At 35.0% G+C, this 21,648-nt stretch overlaps 3 protein-coding genes across 8 annotated transcripts; 2 read left to right on the plus strand and 1 right to left on the minus strand.

Annotated features, from left to right (window-relative positions):
* The first annotated feature begins 1,184 nt into the window (after window positions 1-1,184).
* Window positions 1,185-4,153, plus strand: LOC109194079 (protein disulfide-isomerase-like). The gene is made up of 11 exons (XM_019344952.1): window positions 1,185-1,477; window positions 1,597-1,627; window positions 1,756-2,043; window positions 2,139-2,324; window positions 2,420-2,545; window positions 2,720-2,854; window positions 2,955-3,074; window positions 3,176-3,293; window positions 3,415-3,527; window positions 3,646-3,856; window positions 3,976-4,153. Exons 1-10 carry the CDS (start codon window positions 1,299-1,301, stop codon window positions 3,850-3,852), a joined length of 1,503 nt encoding a protein of 500 aa, XP_019200497.1. The 5' UTR covers window positions 1,185-1,298; the 3' UTR covers window positions 3,853-3,856; window positions 3,976-4,153.
* A 48-nt stretch (window positions 4,154-4,201) lies between these two features.
* On the minus strand, window positions 4,202-9,123 carry LOC109194078. 4 transcript variants are annotated; one of them, XM_019344950.1, is made up of 11 exons: window positions 8,969-9,123; window positions 8,759-8,855; window positions 8,049-8,237; window positions 7,627-7,803; window positions 7,221-7,405; window positions 6,698-6,793; window positions 6,003-6,048; window positions 5,622-5,728; window positions 5,432-5,533; window positions 4,853-5,349; window positions 4,202-4,819 (listed from the first exon to the last, which is right to left on the minus strand). In XM_019344950.1, exons 2-11 carry the CDS (start codon window positions 8,775-8,777, stop codon window positions 4,396-4,398), a joined length of 1,842 nt encoding a protein of 613 aa, XP_019200495.1. In that variant the 5' UTR covers window positions 8,778-8,855; window positions 8,969-9,123; the 3' UTR covers window positions 4,202-4,395. The 4 variants fall into 4 exon arrangements, with proteins under 4 accessions (XP_019200495.1, XP_019200494.1, XP_019200492.1 ...); XM_019344949.1 differs by having other exon boundaries at window positions 4,202-5,349; window positions 5,622-5,725; XM_019344947.1 differs by having other exon boundaries at window positions 4,202-5,349; window positions 8,969-9,122.
* A 5,823-nt stretch (window positions 9,124-14,946) lies between these two features.
* On the plus strand, window positions 14,947-20,269 carry LOC109194077 (diacylglycerol kinase 2). 3 transcript variants are annotated; one of them, XM_019344946.1, is made up of 9 exons: window positions 14,947-15,020; window positions 15,179-15,367; window positions 16,366-17,583; window positions 17,824-18,199; window positions 18,312-18,388; window positions 18,674-18,793; window positions 18,871-19,035; window positions 19,550-19,687; window positions 19,800-20,260. In XM_019344946.1, exons 3-9 carry the CDS (start codon window positions 16,456-16,458, stop codon window positions 19,953-19,955), a joined length of 2,160 nt encoding a protein of 719 aa, XP_019200491.1. In that variant the 5' UTR covers window positions 14,947-15,020; window positions 15,179-15,367; window positions 16,366-16,455; the 3' UTR covers window positions 19,956-20,260. The 3 variants fall into 3 exon arrangements, 2 of the variants coding, with proteins under 2 accessions (XP_019200491.1, XP_019200490.1); XR_002056375.1 differs by lacking the exon at window positions 14,947-15,020 and having other exon boundaries at window positions 15,041-15,367; window positions 18,871-19,069; window positions 19,800-20,269; XM_019344945.1 differs by lacking the exon at window positions 14,947-15,020 and having other exon boundaries at window positions 15,042-15,367; window positions 19,800-20,269.
* The last annotated feature ends 1,379 nt before the right edge of the window (window positions 20,270-21,648 follow it).

Consider the following 21,648-nt stretch of genomic DNA (forward strand, 5'->3'; position numbering starts at 1 on the left):
TAGTGCAATAAGGAAAAATATTCAAATTAGCCCCAATGTCAATTGGATCTCAAAGTAAAAATAAAAAATAAAAAAAAAAATAAAAAAATCCATTTAAATCCTTTAAAGTGATAAATTGTCTAATTGAGTCCAAATTAATTTGTTTAGCAGGCTAATTTGCCATAAGTTTGATGTGTCATTTTTTAATTTTTTTTTTTTTGAAAGTTTTGTTTTTGTTTAAAAACAATATTTATTTATTTATTAGAAATTAAAAAAAAAAACAAAACAAAACAAAAAATAAATAAAAAACAAAAACAATCGAGTTATACGAATAGGTCTACGTATTGATTATGGTATGTGGGCTTGGGAGCAGTGATAGTGAATTGGAGATTTCTGAGCTGGTATATGTTAGGTGAAAGTTCAAAAGTCTCCTCTCAAGGCATTAAATGTGCCTTATATAGAAGGCTGAAGATGATACATGTCGGGGGCTCGACACGTGAGCCACGTGTAGTGCATGCATTGGGGAGGTCGGAGGCATGGCTAATAGGCCTATGTGTGAAGAGATTTCCGACACACTCGTTTCCAATGTGATCAGGTAGATTGTCATTAACTGTGCTTGTCTTCTAGAATTAAAGGCGTTCCTGCTCCGGATATCTGGTTTGAGCACTAAAGTTAAGACCGAGTCCAAGACACGTTGTGCAATAGTTAATATACTGAATGATGAATCTGTATTTTTGCTCGGGTCGGATTGGACTCCTTCAATGTTGGATGTGATCAAGATTTGCTCCATGTGATATACAGAACACATACCGAATAGATATACAATAACATGTCCAAGGAATATTTTCCATCAATTAAATTTTTTATGAAAGTCATATTTTACCTTTGAAACTTGATTTTTAGATGATTGTTTAGACCGGTAGAGTTAGAATAAAATCGCAAAAAACAACGCAGTCCAATCGTTTTAATATCAATTCCTAAATCAGGGATTCAGGGTAATGGATATGATATCGCCGGTTTACGTGTTTGACATACTCATTGAACATACAAATTTGGCCAAGTAGCAAGACTTTTTAGCACATTTGTTTCATGATCTGACAACTCCACGGCAAATTGATTTTTCCAGTGACACATACGCTCGTCAATCATCTCCCGACACGTAACCAAACACATCCACGTGGCATCCAATATCTCCACGTTTATATTAACTAGCAAGGCAGGCATAGAGGCATTGCGCTTCCCACTCCGCTCGTCTCGTTTCCATTTCTCATCTACTTCTCAGTACCCTGTTTCGGACACACAGCTTCTGCTGTTTGACCATGTCGCGGAGGAGAGCTTTCCTTGGCATTTTCGTAATTCTGGCGGCGCTCTTCGCCGCCGCAGCAACCGCCGAGGTGGAGGCGGAGGAGAAAGAATACGTGCTGACTTTGGACCATACTAACTTCTCCGACACGGTGGCCAAACACAATTTCATCGTCGTCGAGTTCTACGCCCCTTGGTAACCTAAGCTGCTTCATTTTTCCATCACTTCAAATTTGATTCTAATTTTCTCCGTGAAATTTGGTTCTTTTCTTTCCCTAGACCTGACATTTTCCTGCTTACTCTATCTTATAAAAGGTGCGGACACTGTAAGAGACTTGCTCCAGAGGTAATTCATGGGATTCAATTGCTGCTAATTAAGAGCTTGTTTTTAGCATGTCCAATGTTTCATATATATTGTAAAAGTGTTAGTTACTCAAAATTTCTTCTTTTCTTCTTTGCATTTGAATTGAGTAGTATGAAAAAGCTGCATCCATTTTGAGTAGTCATGACCCTCCAATCACTCTTGCAAAAGTTGACGCCAGTGATGAAGTAAACAAAGAACTTTCCACCAAATACCGGGTCCAAGGTTTCCCATCCATTAAGATCTTACGTGATGGAGGAAACAAGGTTCAAGATTATAAAGGCCCTCGTGAAGCAGATGGTATAGTTACTTATTTGAAGAAACAAGCTGGTCCTGCATCAACTGAAATCCAGTCCAGGGAAGATGCTTCTTCTCTAATTGATGAGAAAAAGATATTTGTTGTAAGTTGCAGTACCTCTAACCTCTGTGTTATATTCTTTCCTTTCAGCTTCTGCTCAACTGTTTGCTCATCACACTTTCATGTATTATACTTTAGGCTGGTGTATTTCCAAAATTTTCTGGGGCAGAATTTGAAAACTTCATAACTCTAGCTGAAAAACTCCGAGCTGATTATGATTTTGCTCATACACTTGACGCTAAACACCTCCCCCGGGGCGAACCAGTTGATAAGCCCACTCTTCGTCTACTTAAGCCATTTGATGAGTTGTTTGCTGATTACCAGGTATATTAACATTTTTCCCCAACTGTTCTTGATGTAACTCCTTTTCTTTTTGCTGTTTTCCTGCTCAATCTTGAACTAGCTTTACATTCTTGCAGGACTTTGATGTTGATGCAATGGAGAAATTTATTAATGAAGCTAGTACTCCTATAGTGACTGTTTTTGACAAAAATCCAGACAATTATCCCTATATTGACAAGTTTTTCAGGAGTAAATTTGCCAAGGTATGTTTCTTAAGATTTGTTATTCTAATCATCTTTCTTATGTATGCCAAGGTACCTTCTTAGTTGCATTGTAACCTACTTGATTTGGCTCAATTTATTTCTTATTTTTGTTTTTGCCAATGAATATGCTATTATGAAGTATTTTAATTTTCTTTAAACGTTGTATATGTGTAGGTGTTGCTGTTTGTGAACTTCAGTAGTGAACTTGATGCGTTCAAGTCCAAATACGATGAAATTGCAGCGTTTTATAAGGGAAAGGATATAGGCTTTATGTTGGGGGATGTCAAGTCCAGTGGTGGTGTGTTTCAGGTTATTTTCATTCTTTTTAAATATGTTTACTTAACTCATCTAGTTAGTATGTGATTTGCCCACTATTTACTCGCTAAATATTCTTCTTGTCTGGTTGTAGTACTTTAAAGTGCACGAGGATCAGGCACCTCTTGTCTTAGGACAGACAAATGAGGGCGAAAAATATCTCAAGCCAAATGTGGAACCTGATCAAATTGCAACTTGGGTAAAGGACTTCAAGGTAATGAGCTGCTGCTTCTTTTACTTTTGTTGCTGGTAGTTCTGTGTTTTATAATGCAACAGCTTGCTCGAATTTCCTATTTTCTTGCCATATTGTTGCAGGACGGTAAGTTGAAGCCATTTCTAAGCTCAGAGCCTATTCCCGAGAACAACAGCCAACCAGTGAAGGTTGTTGTCACTGATAGCCTTGAGGAAATGGTATTTAACTCAGGAAAGAATGGTGTGTATCCAATTATCAGTCCTATATTTAGTTCAAGTATAGAATTGAATTCAGTGAAACAAACGATTTTTTTTTTTTAAATTTTTTTTATGAAATAATACTTGTTATCTCTATCTTGCAGTTCTACTGGAATTTTATGCTCCTTGGTGTGGCCACTGCAAGCAGCTAGCTCCAATCTTGGATGAAGTCGCAATCTCACTTGAGAATGATCCCAATGTCATGATTGCAAAACTAGTAAGAACTCTTTATGAGATCAAAGCCTATAATCTATGTTTTATGACATTCTAAAATCCTTGATTAGTCTAGTGGGTAATCTCACACTTACTTGCTTACCTTTGCTTGCTGTTGTTAGGATGGAACCGCGAATGATATCCCGAAAGGGAAGTTTGAAGTTAAAGGATACCCAACTCTGTACTTCAAATCTGCATCTGGTAACCTGTTGCAATATGAAGGCAATAGAACAAAGGAGGACATTATTGACTTTATCCACAAGAACAGGGACAAGACTATCCAATCAGGCTCTGCAACATCTGAAGAACCATCCAAGGAGGAGCTGTAAGAAGGTTAGTTTGTTTCCATCATTTTCTATCACTCTCAGCATCAATCTTGATGACACTCTTTCCCTTTTTCCATCAAGTAAAAATGTTCATTTCTTACTCCTACTTGTCGGCATTGCTTGCAGGTTTGAAGATTTTGAGGCTAGTTCGAGTTTGTGTCTGTTGCGGAACTGAATAAAATGCTAGGCATGTAACACTTGTAGCATTTCCAATCTTGGGGTTGGGGTGTTTTCAGTTAGCTGTTAGCCCCTACCTCGTACCGTGTAACAAAACCTTAAATAAATCTGTGTTCTTCTATCCTAATCCTGCTCCATTTTTGTTCCATATTACCAGAATTTGATTCAATAGTTTAACACAGATACACAGTCAATAATACGAGAACTGATTCACAATAAGAGAAACCATTAACATTACATTACAAGAAACTACGGACGACTAAGCATGTATCTACCAAGTTATATGCACAAACTGAGTAAAATCTTGCCAAACTTAGGTGCAAGATAGACAAAAGGATTTTTTTTCTCCCTTGTGAGAAGTAAAATTTTCTATCCTCTGCCCCACTTACCCCAACCATCACCACCACCGCCAACAGCAGGTGGCTGTGGGGTGCTTTCCCAACCTCCGGCATGCTTGCTCCTCCAATTATTGAAAGGTTTGAACTTCTTCTTTAGGTTATAGGATGTAGTTTGCTGACTTCCCGCACAGCCATGCACTGACGAGGCGCCTGACCATCCAGTGGATGTTCTTTCCTGACTTTCACCCGACCACTTCCTCTTTTTGGAGACGGGCTTATGGTCTGATTTCCTTGATCCTCCCCAAAGATCCACTGCAGGTTTTTCCCAATTTCTTGATGGTGATCCTCCTCCCCAACCTTTGGTAGCTGATACTTTTGAGTCTCCCCAAAGATCCACTGCAGGTTTTCCCCAATTTCTCGATGGTGATCCTCCTCCCCAACCTTTGGTAGCTGATACTTTTGAGTCTCCCCAAAGATCCACTGCAGGTTTTCCCCAGCTTCGTGATGGTGATCCTCCCCAACCATCCGTCGTTGATTTTCCCCAGCTTCCTGATGGCGATCCTCCCCAACCATCAAGCACTGATTTTCCCCAACTTCCCGAAGGAGACCCTCCCCATACTTTGGTACCTGACTTCACCAAATTTGCGGATGGAGAAGCTTCCCAGCCTTCCTTTGCTGAATTTCTTACAGCTAAAACAGGCTTGAGGGGATTTGTTTGCTGACTTGCTTTAACAGCCACCTCCTCCTCTGTTTTAGGCCCATTTCCATCGTTTTTTATCTTTTTATTTTTAGTACCTTCATCCACCAAAGAGGAATCACCACTTTGGCCAAACAAATATTCATTTAGAGCAGAACCTTCAATTCGGCCCTCCATGAAAGCAGAGATGCGTTGGCTCGAAAGATGGATGCACTTGTATATCTTTTTCACTTCTTTTACACCAACTGCCCTTGCAACATTTTGAGACCGATCAGTGAAATCCTCAACCTGCGAATAACTAATTACCGTAAATTCAATGCCTCTAATAGAGCATTAGAAAGGCAGATCTGCATAAGCCAAGTATAATTACACTAATACAGCCAACTTTGAAGTCCCATGTTTTTGATATCCAACATCCTTCATAAGTGCTTGCACAGATTCCCTTGCACCAAAGATTCTCCACCGACAATAACTGCAATGAAGATGACACTCGAACATGTAAATTAAAATGTCAAAAATGATGTACCATAATCTAATGGTAGCAATGATGCTAACACGACCTTGATTAACAGGGTGACAAACAGCTCAGCCACTGATTCTTTATTGCTCTTTCCATAGTTTGCAAACTTAAGCACCGACTTTGCAACTACTTCCGGGCCAGCTCCTTCTAAAACACCAACCCAACCAAACATAAAAATTGACAAAGCTATTCAAGACACATGAAGTAGGCAATAAAGGCTTATGCACTGGCAAAAGATAAACGACTCTAGTGAGATGAACATTCAATTCAAATTAAGCAACACGCATACACATATATAGGCAGTATTTACTGATATTATACTAGACATATTCAGTCATTGCAATGTTTTTGGTGGGAATCTTTTAGTGCGTACCCATCAATATTTTTCAAAATGATTGAAGGTGAAGGTCATAGCTATTACCTTCGCATAGGGCAGAAAAAGGTGGCAGAATAGGGGGATTTCGCGTCTGCATGTTTTGTCAGATAAAGGGTGAAGAATAAATGAGTAATAAATTAAATTTATTAATTTTATAAAGAAGAAAAATGTGGTGGTATCAAAACTAGGACAGCAGTAAAAGTTTCAATAATATTCCATCTTCTAAATTCAGTTAAAGAAAGCGTAAGCACTCGAAATAGTAGAACACATTTTAAATTGTTTATAGCAAATCAAGAGAATAACATAAGAGACAGTTAAAGATTATCGCCTATCAAAGAAGTTTTCTCATTATTGAAAAATATTAAAAGACAACAGCTTCATTACATGAATTCTTCCAAAAATAAAGGATTGCTCTAGAAAATCCAACATTATCCATCACTCAAATGATAGAAATACATATATTAACAGGCATTATATCTATGATCCCCATGGATAGTACAAAGGAAACTATGCAAATGAGATGGGGGGAAATTATAGCAATGAATACCTATGAATTAAGGAAACAGCCATATCTCCTCAAAACAATACAGCAACTTAGACAAGCATTTACACACTTGATTTTGAGTCCATAGCACTATGTAACATCCGATGCATGTTTCACATGATACAATAAAATAAAAAATAAATAAACACACACACACACACATTTGAAAATAAGGGATATATGCTCAATATCATACCTGAAGATGAAAAGCAACCAAAAGTATTATAGATAGGGAGTTCAAAGTTTTGAACTTTGAGCTATTAATGTTTTGAGCTTTTGCCCAAGCCTTCATCTGCGAAATAGGAATGGTGAGATCCTATCACATCCTGTGTTAATATTCCAAAATGACAAAATGCTATATGTATACATGTATATGTATATATATGTATGTATATACACACACAAACGGACATCAACCTAGCCTATGAAAATAAGTTTCTTTAAGTGATTGTTGGCCCAGCTTTTGCTCCTTATAAAAAGCTTTTTCCTCTTATTTACTCCTCTCAGCCATTTTCTATTTTGTGTTTCAGTGTTTGGCCTTGCTGGTACTTATATAGGTTGTTGTTGAAAACATACTAACCTTTGCCAAATTGAATAGTTCAGAGATACGAGCATCTACAGAACACGACTTTGTATTGCAAATAAGGAAGCAGAAAATTCAATTCGCATATATATGATAATGAGAACAACTCTTTATTGAAGAAAACAAGAAAACTCACCAAGAAGCTTAATTTCCCAAACCTTTCATCAATCGAACAAATCATATGTACTATCTTAGACTTTGAAACTCCATCCCTGTTTTCAACAGATATATCACACTCAATTCTAGTTCCACGGTCAACAACTTTAAGAATAGGCACATTCGCTGTAGTTATTGGATGAACACCATAAACGTGCCCTAGTCCTGAAGTATAGAAATTCACAAATCAACAAGTGTAACCCAAAACTGCGATAATACTTTATAACTTAACTCAGTGATATCCTCTTGAGCATTAAGCAGATTAATATAATTCTAAAGAACCAAAAAGATTAAATAACCAATAATGGTAATCTGATTCTATAAAAGACAAGCAAAAATAAATGTGATATTTTATGCTAGGAAAATTAAAAAGTGCAAGATTGTACGTTGAAGTGCATATAACTTCTTCGCAAACTTCCTAAGTCTTTGAATCTTCTTCTCGCGAGTAAACTCAACACCCTTGTTCCCAAAATTAACTGATAAATCCAGATCACTTTTAGCAGTGAATAAATCCATTACAAAAGATCCAAACTCCTCCACGACAGGGGCATCACTACCAGGGCCTGAAATAAATTTTCAAAAAACAAATTTGTAGCAAGCCTTCGCCATATAATTCAAATAAATTGAAACAAAAATAATTATATGATCTCCATTCATAATATGGCAACTATATAACCTTAGGTGAGTTACAGGTTGATGCAGACCTCAGTGTAAAAGAAGCATGAAATAACCACCCAAAAAAAAATTATATATTCTATTTTTCACACTATATAAAATATAAAGTAGAAAGATAAAGTATGAAAATTACCATATATGTCCTTAGCTAATTCATTAAAGACAAAAACCAGAGCTCTTCGAAGTTCATAATCACTTGGGTTAGGGCGAAGGGCTCTATAAACGCTGTCAAACAAATCTTCTATCGCAGGAATCTTTTCCGATATCACTACATACTTCTGCAATCTCTTGCGTTCAAGCCTTTCTGATTTCTTACGAAGAACTGACATCAAAGTTGTGTTAGTTGATGAAATAGAAAGTTGTAACTGCAAGTATGGTTTCAATTTAACTCAACATTGCTGCAGTAGGCACAAGTATATGCCACCCTTAGGGGTTTACTTTACTTAATTGTATAACAAGCTATGGAGTAATTTCAAATCACTCCATTTTAGTAAGATACAAACTAACATACAATTGCAGCAAAATGGCTGTCATTACCAGTCTGCAGCATGCTGCAGGTTATCATATATTGCAAAGAAAGCAGTTTTATCTCAATGGGTGTGTATTTGCACTTAGCAATAATAATAATCCCCCACAGAAAACATAACAAAAATAAATAAAAACAAACAAGTAAAATATTGGGTGACTGCAATTTTTTCATACTGGATGTGGTTATTTAACAAATGCAAGCTATGGAAAATGGAAATTCAAGCAAGATTTCAGCTTTGTGCCACAACACTGCTGTATCCTAACAAAATAGGTAATGTAACTAAATAAATCATATCTGTACGTATAAAGACTAACCTTTAACGCGTAACACCATAGCCGTCGGAGCAGGAAGATTCGGAATCTGATATGGCAAACTCAGTCACTCCAGCAGCATCTATCATTCACTTCAGAGCTATACATGAAAGCAAAATAATACAGAAAAATAAGTAAAGCTGATCATTTTCAGACTACGGAAAAGAATTAGCACGGGGAAACATCACTTTGATGAACTGAAGAGAAATCGACCGATTAGGTGATGGGTGTTGTTCCCGTCTCCGTCGCGGACTCGCCGATGCTATTAATGCCTTCCAGTTCCAGATGTTTCTGTCCCAACCCGCGCGAGATACGAGAGCAGCATGGGATGCACTCCGTCTCCGATACAATCGGTAGTACCGTCGAAGTAGTACGCCAGGCAAAATCCCTATTGTTTGTAAGATTTTTATTTTTTTTATTTTTAAATCTAATGTGATTTACGGACAAATATTAGAATGTAATAGAGTTACTAATACTAAAAAAAACTAAATGTGATTTATTTAGTCATTGTAATTTTAGAAACAATAAATAAATTAATTTTTTAGATCTTTATTGAAACTTCTGAATTAACAAAAAATGTTAAAATTGTCAAAGACAATTATGGTCAAGCAGAATAATTATGGCTCTCCCAAATAGAAGACCATATATTACAACTATAGTAAAACATTAACTCTTTATGTTTCAATATGTAAGAAAGTATACATGAACAAATATTATATTATAACATAGTCAATAGTACCAAAAAAAAACAAAAAACATGTTAAAAGTAATTTGACATTTTTTATATTAAATTAGATAAAATCAATCAGTTTAAAAATTGGAGATATGATTTATGGGATATCACTTTGAATTTGAGATTGCATTGCGTCAAGGTTGCAAGAAACTCTTCGTGGAATGCGACTCATTGTATGAGTGTCTAATTATCCATATTTTTCATATTATATTTAAGTTTATTTTTCTTAATCTTTGTTGTAATTTTGATTAAAATATTCATCATTTTATTCATTTGTTTGTTTAGGTGTGTGTGTGTGTGTGTATATATATATATATATATATATATATATATATATATATATATATATATATATATATATGTATAGATTTTGAATCCGATGCACACCCCCCATTCAGCCGTGCTCGTGAGCACACTCCGTGGCCAATGATTTCTTTTGATCAATGGCTCGGATGGTGTTGGTTTATTCCCCATGTGCGCTAATTGTTTAGGTAAGTAGGGGTAATTGTGTACTTTGACTTATGCTTTTATTATCTCTAGCTTTATTTCCGGCGTTGTCTAAGCATTTGGGTATTCAATTTTTAGCTTTATTTTTTAGGTCTTTACGCAAAGCTCTCGCACCTGTCTGTATTCCCGCTCATCTCCTCTCTCTCGCCGGTTGGTCTCTTTTCTGTTCGAAGCCTTGCATCGTCTGCCCGGCGTCAGTATCTCCATGGATGGGTCGAGCAGAAGGCAATCCAAGCAACTTAGAGGTATCTCGTCTTCGTCTACTGCGGGTACTATCTATCGCCATTTTTTTTAATTACTCTTTTTGTTTGTTTTGTGGTGTTTTTTCCGGGATTTTTGTGGGTTTGTTGCCGTAGCGAAGGGGATTGGATTGAGGTTTAGGATTTCTTGTGCGGTCGAAGTTCTTGGTTGTGTGTTTTTTTGGGGGGTTATCACCATGGTGTTGTGTATTTTGCTTCGTCTCTGTAATTAGGATTTGGGGTGGTGTGAGTGTGACAGTGGGCGTTGTTGGTGGTTGTTTTGGGGTGCGGGCGGCGGGGGGAGGTGGCGGTGATGGCGGTATTTTAGCTTCATTGCTAATAGCATTCTTTTGGATTAAAGTTTTGCTTACTGTTTGTTTATTTCATAGCTTTAGTTAAGACGTGTGTGTTTTACATTGCTGTTGCAGAGCTAATTTGGCAATTTCTATTAATTTTTCATTGAGGAAAAATGAGGTTTCGATAAATTTGTTTTAATTTTTTCTTCCAAAAAATAGATTTGTTTTAATTTTCAGAATGCACTGATTCCATCATTAAGCCGCATCGCATCCCACAATGTGTGATCTCCCTAATTTCAATAGACTATTATCATGGAATGAATCTTTAATAGGAGTTTTTTACATGTTTTATGCTTCGTTTGATGCGTCTTTAATATACTGTAAAATTGATGCTTGTGTTTCTGTTGAGTATTAGTTGTTGGCATAATTTACTTAAATTGTGTTTGAGAAAGGAGGTTGTGGAAGCTCATGAGAAAGGGAAAAGTAGGTGATCTTTAGATCATTTTGGTGATGTGAGTAATAAGACAGCTGGAGTTAACTGGTCTAGTATTTATTCAACTCGATGAGGACATAGATGTTAAAACGGAGAGAATTCGGGTTCTATCAGGCTCAACAGATAATGCAATTATATGTCTGTGTAATCTTCAGAAGGTACGTGTAATTAGGGTTTAAATATTTATTTGTTTTGTTTTGGTTTCTACCTGGAAAATGTTTATTTTGAGAATGCGATGTTTTTACATTCTGACATTGTAGCATTTCCTTGAACTATATATATACATTACCTTTGTAAATGAAAGGAAAGATTAGAAAATCAGAAAACTTAGTTGCAGAATAGAATATTAAAATGAGTGCACATATGCAGTTGGAATTTGCTGTATGTTATCTGTGATAATGTAAGAAAAAGACTAAAACTTGTCTTGATTACAAAGTTCATTTATCATATTCATTAGTCATTTTTAATTTGATCATTCACTATTAAAAACTTGGCGATCGCTCCGATATCGGCGACTACTTTGGTTGTGCCAATGGGAAGGTACGGACTCGGCACTTGTTGGATCTTCGTTTGTTGAGGTTTTGCCATTGTTATTTGGGTTTGCTTTCAGTCTTCGGAGGGTTACTTTGAGAATGATGTGAGGCTTTCTCGGCCTTTTAGTTGGATACGGTGGTTCTATGCTTTGGTTTTGATTAGGGTCAACATTTGTAAATTTAGTAGACTTTTCGGTTACATTGTTATTTTGTTATGTTGGTAGAATCAGTCATAAAGTCATAGGCTTTTAGCAGTTAAACCACTAGGATAAAGTTCATGATTGAGGAGGTTGAAGTTTTTCTTATTCTTTGGTACATCAATTGTTTTGTTAGAAGTGTAGCTGTTCAAGTTTTTCCCATTTGTGGAGGAAAGGAAAAATATTTAGTATTTTTGAAATTGACACTAGTACAAAACTGCACATACGCAACCATTGTATGGTCAATTCAGTGGAAATTATGAACTCATTTTTTATGAGCTCAGAAAACTGTGTTTGAAGTCTGAGCAATTGTTATATGTGCTGCTTATTACAATTAAGCTATGGAGTAGAACTCACTGATTTAGTCTTCATTTGTTTATGAAATGCTAGTTGCATAATGAATATGAATATGAATTTATTTCTGCTAGTTGCACACAATGTTGCACACCAATGCACACACCACCGTAAATAACAATTATGGTAAAAAAAACGAAAAAGTCCTTTTACAATTTTATTTTTTTTAAAACAACAAACCACCAATATGAACTCACGCACACACCAAATAATCATTTTGGGGAAAAATAAATAAATAAATTGCAATGTTCACAGCCCTATAATTTCCACACGACTACTTTAACAATCACATGCCCACTGCTTTTTAATTCTTTTAACAATTTTTTTTTTAAAACCAACATGCACTAACGCTCACACAAAATAACAATTTATGAAAAAACAACAAAAAATAATAATAATGTTATGAAAAGATCACGGTATAGTAACTTGCACACGCTATTGCACACCAATGCACACACCATCGCACACGCCCGTAACAAGTAACACACACACCAATACCATAATTTTGGGAAAAAAAAAACAAAAATACACACAACATGGTGCGAATATGTCTGCTATGTAATTCGCACCAATACCATAATTTGCACACCGACGCACACATCAACAAATACTTTGCACACACCTTCTTACACCAATGCACGCGTCATTGTTAGAAATTAACGCGCAGCTCAAAAAGAGTAACGCACACTACAAATGATACGCACACCCTAGTACTATTTCAATCTTTTTCTTTAAAAACAAATCATGTATCTGACTTCAAGAACACACATAATATCAATTTTGGTAGAAATACCAAAAATAAAAAATTTCAAATCCCCCATCGCAGAAATTTGCACACGCCAGATCACATGCATGCACACGCCATCTTAAAATAATTTTTTACATCGCTTCTGCATTCATAAATTAAGTTTTAGAATAAAAAAAAATGTGGATCATTCACGCACACGCCTATTATTAATGATTGTTTGTTTGTTTGTTTTTTTTTTAAAGAAACAATGCCCCCATCTCTAAGCTTTGCACACGCGGGAGTACATATTCGCACACCTCTGTAAATTTATCTCCGGTGTCCAAAAAAAAATACACGTACTACTCTTACAATTTTCTTCTTTAAAACCAACCCATATACATAAACTCACGCACACACATATAAAGTATTTTCGTAAAATTACAAAAAAAATAAAAAAAATAAAAAAATAAAAAAATAAAAAATCATCCATACAATTTGCACACACCATACTACATGCACGCACACACCGTCGTACATAATCAATTAAAAATATCAGCTCTCAATACAAATTATTACTAGTTATTACCTTTAATATTCTACCTAATATTATGCTCAAGATTACAATTTAATACTAACCAAAAATAAACTCATTACTAGAATTACTTTTTAATCCTTATGTTTTTAAAAATGTCCTTAATTAGTTTAAAAGAATCTTTCAATCTCAACCATTCATGGAAAATGAATCAATGGATATCATGAGATCTCATGATCTCATGTATAATAGGGGTTGCACCAGATTCGAAGCCTATATGTATATATATATATATATATATATATATATATATATATATATATATATATATATATATATATTTATTTATTTATTTATTTATTTATTTATGGTTGAGATGTATTAAATGATTTTTGAGCATTTTGAATGTATTTGGAGTTAATGCAAAAAAAAAAAAAAAAAAAAAAAAAAAAAAAAAACAAACTAAGAGGATTGATAAAATACTTCAAAGGGAGATAAATAGTGGTGGTTTCAATGATTTTTATCGTTTAGACAACTCAAGGCAAAAATGAAACAAAATAACAATAAGTTAAAATTTCCACATAGCTCGTTCATTGTTTGGTAGTTGGACCATATCTCAACCTATACATGTCCAAATGAAGTGATTTTTTTTTTGTGCCATTGAAAAACTAACTTAAAGGGCTACAACTCTTATAAAGACTATAAAGCGAAATTCTAAAAATTTAGATGCCAAACTGAATGGGGAATGACAAAGCAGTGCAAATCGAATCATTGCGGAAACTGGAGTACTTATACGCCCATCCAACAAGTCATCCATGTTGAAGCGGTGCACATTCTAAAAACTTGGATAAACTAAGGGATGGTCGTCCTCGGACCGACTACGAGACAATGACAGGCTACGCCAAAATAAATAAAGATATATCATAACGATTAATAATAACTATATAGTATCATTTGAAATACAATATAAACTTTTGAAAAAGGGGGGAAAATATGAATAATTGATTCAAGATATTTTTCATTCCACTACATAGACTCACTAGCAAGTACTATGAGTCCATGAGCTCTTTCCCACGCATCCAACTACTTTGTGCGATTCATGTCAATTCATTTGTTTGAGTTTCATTAGTGCAAACATACTTATTGTTTTGGGTGGTGAACATGCATTTAATTAGAACTCTAATATGAGTACAAATCACAGTAAAAATAAATAAATACTGAGTACAATCAAATTCAATTACTACCACTTAATGTATGGAACATTCATGATATAAATAGTATTTTTTTCATCTAAAATTTAATATGAAATATATGATTGAGTTGACTTTTTTTTTTTATTGTATTGAGATTAATATAAGTATTACTGACTTTGTTATTAATGATTTCCTATTTAGAAGAATCACTCGTGCCACTCGACACGACAAGGTCATTGGCTTAATATATAATTTACCATTTTGTTATCAGAAAAAGAATTATTGTAGCTAAATTGGTCTAAGACGTCCTGTTAACGCCGTCTATCGGTCTACGCAACAAAGGCGAGGACAATATTGTCCAATCGTTTCATTTAATTTCGAATCTTCGATTTTGTTTTACAGCCAAAATATGAAAAAGCAACCGCGTTTTTCGCTTCGGGAAATCAAGTCCCGCCAGTCCCGTAAAGTTCATTCTCCTTTCTCTATCTTTTTTTTTTTTTTTTGGGTTTAATTACTCCGTATTATTTTTGCTCTAAACTTTTTCCCATTCAATTTAGGCAGAAAATATATAGTAGTATAATATAATTAATTAATAATATTAGTACGTGTATGTATATAGAGGCATTGGAAGAATCAAAGAATGTTTCTGATCTCTGGAGCAGAGGAAGAAGAAGAACGGATTCCCCTCACATGCTCCACCATCTGTTTTTTGCGTTATTTTACGATATTCATAATAACGGCCTTTGAAAGTCGCGGCGATTGCTTTGCAGCGCGGCCTCCTCCTCCTCCGGGATCGCGTCTTCTCCAGGTTTGTGAGTTCTCTTATGCTTTCGTGCGTTCTACGTTAGTACGTTCCCATGCGGATCTGAGCTCCATTTTTGAGATCGATGATCGTTTGCTGCCAAATGCTATTATGATGTTGATTTGTAGATGTGATGTTTTGCTAAAGCCAGAAAAGTGTATATTATTTTCGAAATCCGAAATTTAATCTACATTGTCTAGGATTTTATTTGTTGGTTTTATGTGTGTATACATGTTAGTATTCTGCATTTGATTTGACGTAAATACGGAGGAATTTGTTTGTCATATTATTCGGCCTGAATTCATCCGTGGTCGCTCTTTTTATTTATATTTATATTTGTATTTTTAAGTTTCACGAACTTCCTCATAGAATCCCATTTTGGTGCTTGTTTTGGCATAGTGATGAACGGTGGCAGTAGTCATAGGATTTGCGTTCCCAACGCCTCTCCTCACGTGGTTTTTCATTTGTTTGTTAAACAATTATTCAAAAACCATGCTGGTGCTATAGAGAGATTACCGGATTTTTAGACTTGGTGGAACTGTTTTAATTGGTGAGGTCTATGCCTCTTATATGCTTACTCCTCTCCAAAAAGAACAACAGAAGATAAATATCAGTTTAAACTATTTCATTCCACCTTCTCATCAGTGTTTAAAGAATATGTCAGCAGCAGTAGACCACCTCTTTGATGCTTGAAGTCTTTGGAGTTGTGGAAACTTATTAAATATTTTGGGGTTGAAACATATTTCAACATATATAGGGCAAGTAGCAATATATCAACCCATTTGGGCTTAATTGTAATAGTGAAGATATCTTTATTAGTTATGTTTGGCTTGCATATCTATCTATATACTGAAGCCATTTCTTTTTGGAGAACAGGTGGTTTTGGTTGGGAGTTATATTAGTCTTATCCATTCATCGATTAATTTATTTCCCCTCTTTTTTATGGATGTTTCTTTCTCAGTTTGTTTTTCATAAACCTTTATTCTATTTTTTTCTATGCACAGGTTTCATTAACAGAATTCGCTCCAGTAGCATGTTATTTGTCCCCAAGAATTTATTGAGAAGGGAAAAGCTAATCATAGATTGGCTTCACAATGGTTGAACTTTGCATTTCATTTTTAAGGATACTGACCAGCTCCACTTCTTATAGTACTTGTCTATTTGGATGGCTGGTTACAGTAGCATGTGGACTTTATGCTGTTGTATATGGATTCCTTAAATGGAAGCGGAAGGCATCTCTCAATTGGGTTAAAGCTGCTGCTAGAGCAAAGAAGCAAGCCTGGAAAAAGTTGAAGGTTCCCTTGTCAGAACATACATGGGTTGAAGATTTTGCTAATAATGGTAGACAGCCATCCACATGTAGTGTTTGCCTTACTTCCCTTGTGCCCCCAAAAAATTTAGGCACAAAAGCCTCATCATGTACATTAGTACATCGCTGCTCTGTTTGTGGTATTGCAACACATTTTAACTGTTCTAAGTTTGCATCAAAGGATTGCAAATGTGTAGCACAAGCTGGGTTTAGCCATGTGCAACACCATTGGTCAGAAAGGTGGATTAAGTTGGATGTGAGCCCTGAGATGTCTGCCTTCTGTTTTTATTGTGATGAACCTTGTGGTATTCCATTCCTTGATGTATCTCCTACTTGGCATTGCTTATGGTGTCAACAGCTTATACATGTTAAATGTCATGCTAAAATGTCTGAAGAGTCTGGTGATGTTTGTAATATGGGTCCTCTCAGGAGGCTAATTCTTTCTCCACTCCATGTCAAAGACATCGAAACTGAAACAAATGATTGTGGGGCATTGAGGCAAATGTCAGACAAAATGGTTTCCTCTTCTGTTCATGGCCAAATGAGAAGAAAACGCCATCGGAACAAACATGGTAGTAACCATATGCTCAATGGTACACAACAAGACCCTTCATCTCCTAAAAGAGCACTTGAATTCTTGCTTAGTGGTCTTGCTCTTCTGAAGAATTCCAGCGGTGAGAAAAAAGACAGCCCTCTCATTAGTAATAATGAACTTTCTGATAAGAATGGTATTCAAAATGGATTGATCAGAAAGAAGTGTGAAAATATTTTCCCTGGCCAATCAAAGAAGTATGCTCTTGTAGACTTACCTCAGGATGCAAGACCTCTTTTAGTCTTCATTAACAAGAAAAGTGGAGCTCAAAATGGTCCTTCCCTTAGGAGAAGGTTGAATATGTTATTGAATCCTTTGCAGGTGAGTTTTCCCATTCTTTCTCTCCATTCACAAGGCTCAAGCCCGAAACCTTGCTTGAATTACAATTACTTTTGTAGTTGATTGGTGAATAGATACCTCCTTAATTAGGAAGTTTCATATACTTAATTTGACAGGTAGTACTTTCTGCAAATGTTGGTTTTCCAATTTGATCAAGTATTATTTCTTTGAAGAATAAATTTAGCCGATTTAAGTTTAATATTCTTTGATCTTTTGTTGCAGATTTTTGAACTCAGCTCCACCCAGGGTCCTGAAGCTGGTTTAGATATGTTCAGTAATTTGCAGTATTTTCGGGTTTTGGTTTGTGGTGGGGATGGAACTGTTGCCTGGGTCCTTGATGCAATTGAGAGGTATAAGTTTGAGTCACCTCCACCAGTTGCAGTCCTCCCTTTAGGGACTGGAAATGATTTGTCTAGGGTACTCCAATGGGGAGGTGGTTTCTCAATGGTTGAAGGGCAAGGTGGAGTTGGTGCATATCTGCATGATTTGAACAATGCAGCAGTTACAATGCTAGATCGCTGGAGAGTTGATATAACACATGAGAAATCAGCTCTTGATACCAAACAAGTTAAGCCAAAGTTCATGATGAACTACTTGGGTAATTCAACTTCTTATAAAACTGTCTTGTGCATGTAATCATTACTTCCTGCTTAAATATTATATCACTAGTACCTCCAGAACCACATAATCATTAAACTTTCTTGTTGTAGGTATTGGTTGTGATGCAAAGGTTGCTTATAAATTTCACTTGAACAGGGAAGAAAACCCTATGAAATTTTGCAGCCGGGTAAGAATCATTTGCACCAGTTTTTGGTGAAGACAAACTCATAGTTGAGAATATCAGTAGATGTTTCATTTTCCTTTTATAAGTGAAGGAATTGCAGGGTATTAAAAGACAAAGATGCAAATAGTTGAATAGATGTTTACTCTGTTTCACATGATAGTTCATTATGTTTTTCCCATTTACATTCTAAACCTTGAATTAACATGTTTTGCATTTTCAATTATTTTTAGAATAAAGTCATTTGAAAATTCTTTTACTGTGATTGCTCTAATTCAATTTCTGCAACAGTTTGTGAATAAATTACGATATGCAAAAGAAGGTGCCAAGGATATAGTGGACAGAACCTGTGCAGATTTGCCATGGCAAGTATGGCTTGAAGTAGATGGGAAGGACATACATATTCCAAAGGTACGCTATTCCTAGTGTCTAGAAAGAAGTTGTCTGTCATGCTTATTAGTATTCTTACTAGTTCTATTTTCTTGCAGGATGCCGAGGGCTTGATTGTACTCAATATTGGTAGCTATATGGGTGGAGTTGATCTCTGGCAAAATGATTTAGAGCATGATGATGACTTTGAGCATCAATCTATGCATGATAAAATGCTTGAAGTTGTTTGTGTTTCTGGAGCATGGCACCTTGGCAAACTTCAAGTTTGTAGTTTCCTCCGTGCTTCCTCTTTAACTTGTACTTCTATAGCCATTCCTTGTGATTGCCAATTATACTCTTTTATTCATTTCATGCCTTATTGATTTAAAGTTCAATCTCTACCTCAAACTCAAATTGAGGCTGAGTTAATGGAAAGTATTGGTCTGTTAAACCATTACTATTCAGTAGTGTATATATATATATATATATATATATATATATATATATATATATATATATATATATATATATATATATATATATATATATTTGTAAATTAAATATCTTAACAGTATTATTATTATTATTATTATTTTTTAAACCCTAGCATTAGAGTATTCAAATCCTGTGACACGTGCTTAACATCTCCATAACCAAAAGTCTGCCTTTTCTGTTAAATATATATTCACTAGAGATGCCTTTACCAAGTGCACTTCTGCCATGTTATAATTTACTTAAATAATACAGTAAAAATTATCCTCTATACTATCTGAAACACTCATGCTTCTAAATTTCCAGGTTGGGCTTTCCCAAGCAAGGAGACTGGCCCAAGGTGGAACAATAAGGATACACATCTCCAGTCCTTTCCCAGTACAAATTGATGGGGAACCATTTATACAGCAACCAGGATGCTTAGAGATCACACACCACAAACAGGTATTAGGTGCTGCTGGCTGAATTTAAGATGATTGTGAATCAATTTTCCAAAATGTTTATTTTTGAGATTGACAACTTAGGTGAAAGTAATATTCCAATGTTGGGTGTGTAGGTGTTTATGTTGAGGAGGACATCAGGGTTGGATGGGCGAAGAGGACATGCAGCAGCTATCATGACAGAGGTTTTGGTGGATGCCGAATGTAAAGGTGTGATCAGTGCAACTCAAAAGAACATGCTTCTTCAGCAGATAGCTCTTCAACTTTCTTGATTCATAATTGCAGCCATTGATCCTATATCTGCAAAATTGGATTAGAACATTTTTCCCTCTACCAATGAATTTTGACATAGGATTTGTATACTAGGAGCTAATACATTACAAAGGCACTGCTGCCTAGAGATGTTAGATTTCCCGGAGAGACTTGATATTAAAAAGGTCCAGGTCTTATACATGTTTTATTACACTTGTATATGCTACAGTACGAATCTCGTTGCTAGGGAACGCAAATGGAAAAAAAAAAATACGAGCTTTTTTATTAGAAAGTTGACAGATAAAACTAGTTGGATATTGACCAACATTTGGCACAAGTGTTCTGCATTCTTATTCTAAGATGTTTGGTATTTTGATGTCTTGTAGGTTCTAAACCAAAAGTACCCCACAGCTCCCTCTCACCTCAACTCTGGGCTCCAATGCTGCATTCTCAGCATCTAGTTGACATAACACACAAAAATTTTCTGCACCATTTATTTCAGTCAACATGACAGATTGACAGGCTTGAGGTGTGTGTAACTAAATGTACTCGAAACGTGTACTCGAGGGGTCTAACTGTTTACAATTTACCTTTTAAAAATTCACAATTTTCATACTATGAACACACAATGTTAACATATATGTAATTGGTTACCTTGTTTTGTATTCACAAGTTACTTACACACAATGTTAACATATATGTAATTTGTTACAATATTAGTATATTAGAATTTGATGATCATGTTTTGTATTCACAAATTCTGTTATGTGTTTTGACTTAGAAATACAATTTATATGCTAAAAGTTTATAATTTGAATACTAAAAATATATAATTTACACGTCATTTAGGACTAGGGTCTACCTTGCAAGGTGGATATGGTCCATGATATAATCATTGCTGGCAAGTTATTGTGTGGACCATGATGATCCACACAGTGTTATGTGGACCATAACAAAAAATACATTTTTAATATACTACTAGTTTTTTACGCGCATTGCGCGATTGGGATAATGCCCAATGTTTTTTTTTTAATAAGTACTTTAAAGTATATCAAGACAGGATTATATTAGAATTGTTCATGCATAAATAATTGAATGTTGAATTTGCGTATTTAAATAGGTAATTCTAAGTTTACAAATGCAAGATAATATAGTCAAGATTGATTATAATTGTCAATAAAATAATTGTATATGTATGGTTGAAACCAAATACGGGACATAAAGGAGAGCAAATAAAAATTACGGCATAAAATTTTAAATATATACTAATATTGAAGAGCTAATTGTTGATTGTCAAACAAGGACATTGCGAGGTAGTTTTCCACTTCAATTTGTTGTGTAATTTGAATACTCTTTTTGTAAATAAATCCTCCAAGTAGTTAATATGATTGGTTTAATTATATTTTTTTATTTTTTAAAACAATTATTATTATTATTATTATTATTATTATTATTATTATTATTATTATTATTATTATTATTATTATTATTATTATTATTATTATTATTATTATTATTATTATTATGTATACCCTTAGGTCATTTTACATGTTAATCTAAAAAGTTAAATTTTTCAAATATCTTTTTACCAATCTTGATATAATTTGCTGGTCAAATCAGCTAATAATCCGCTATTGCTAACCGCTAAATACTGATTGTCAAACAAGGACATTACGAGATAGTTCTCACTTCAATTTGTTGTGTGATTTGAAT

This window comes from Ipomoea nil, unplaced genomic scaffold, assembly GCF_001879475.1.
Source record: "Ipomoea nil cultivar Tokyo-kokei standard unplaced genomic scaffold, Asagao_1.1 scaffold1932, whole genome shotgun sequence".
NCBI lineage: Eukaryota > Viridiplantae > Streptophyta > Magnoliopsida > Solanales > Convolvulaceae > Ipomoea > Ipomoea nil.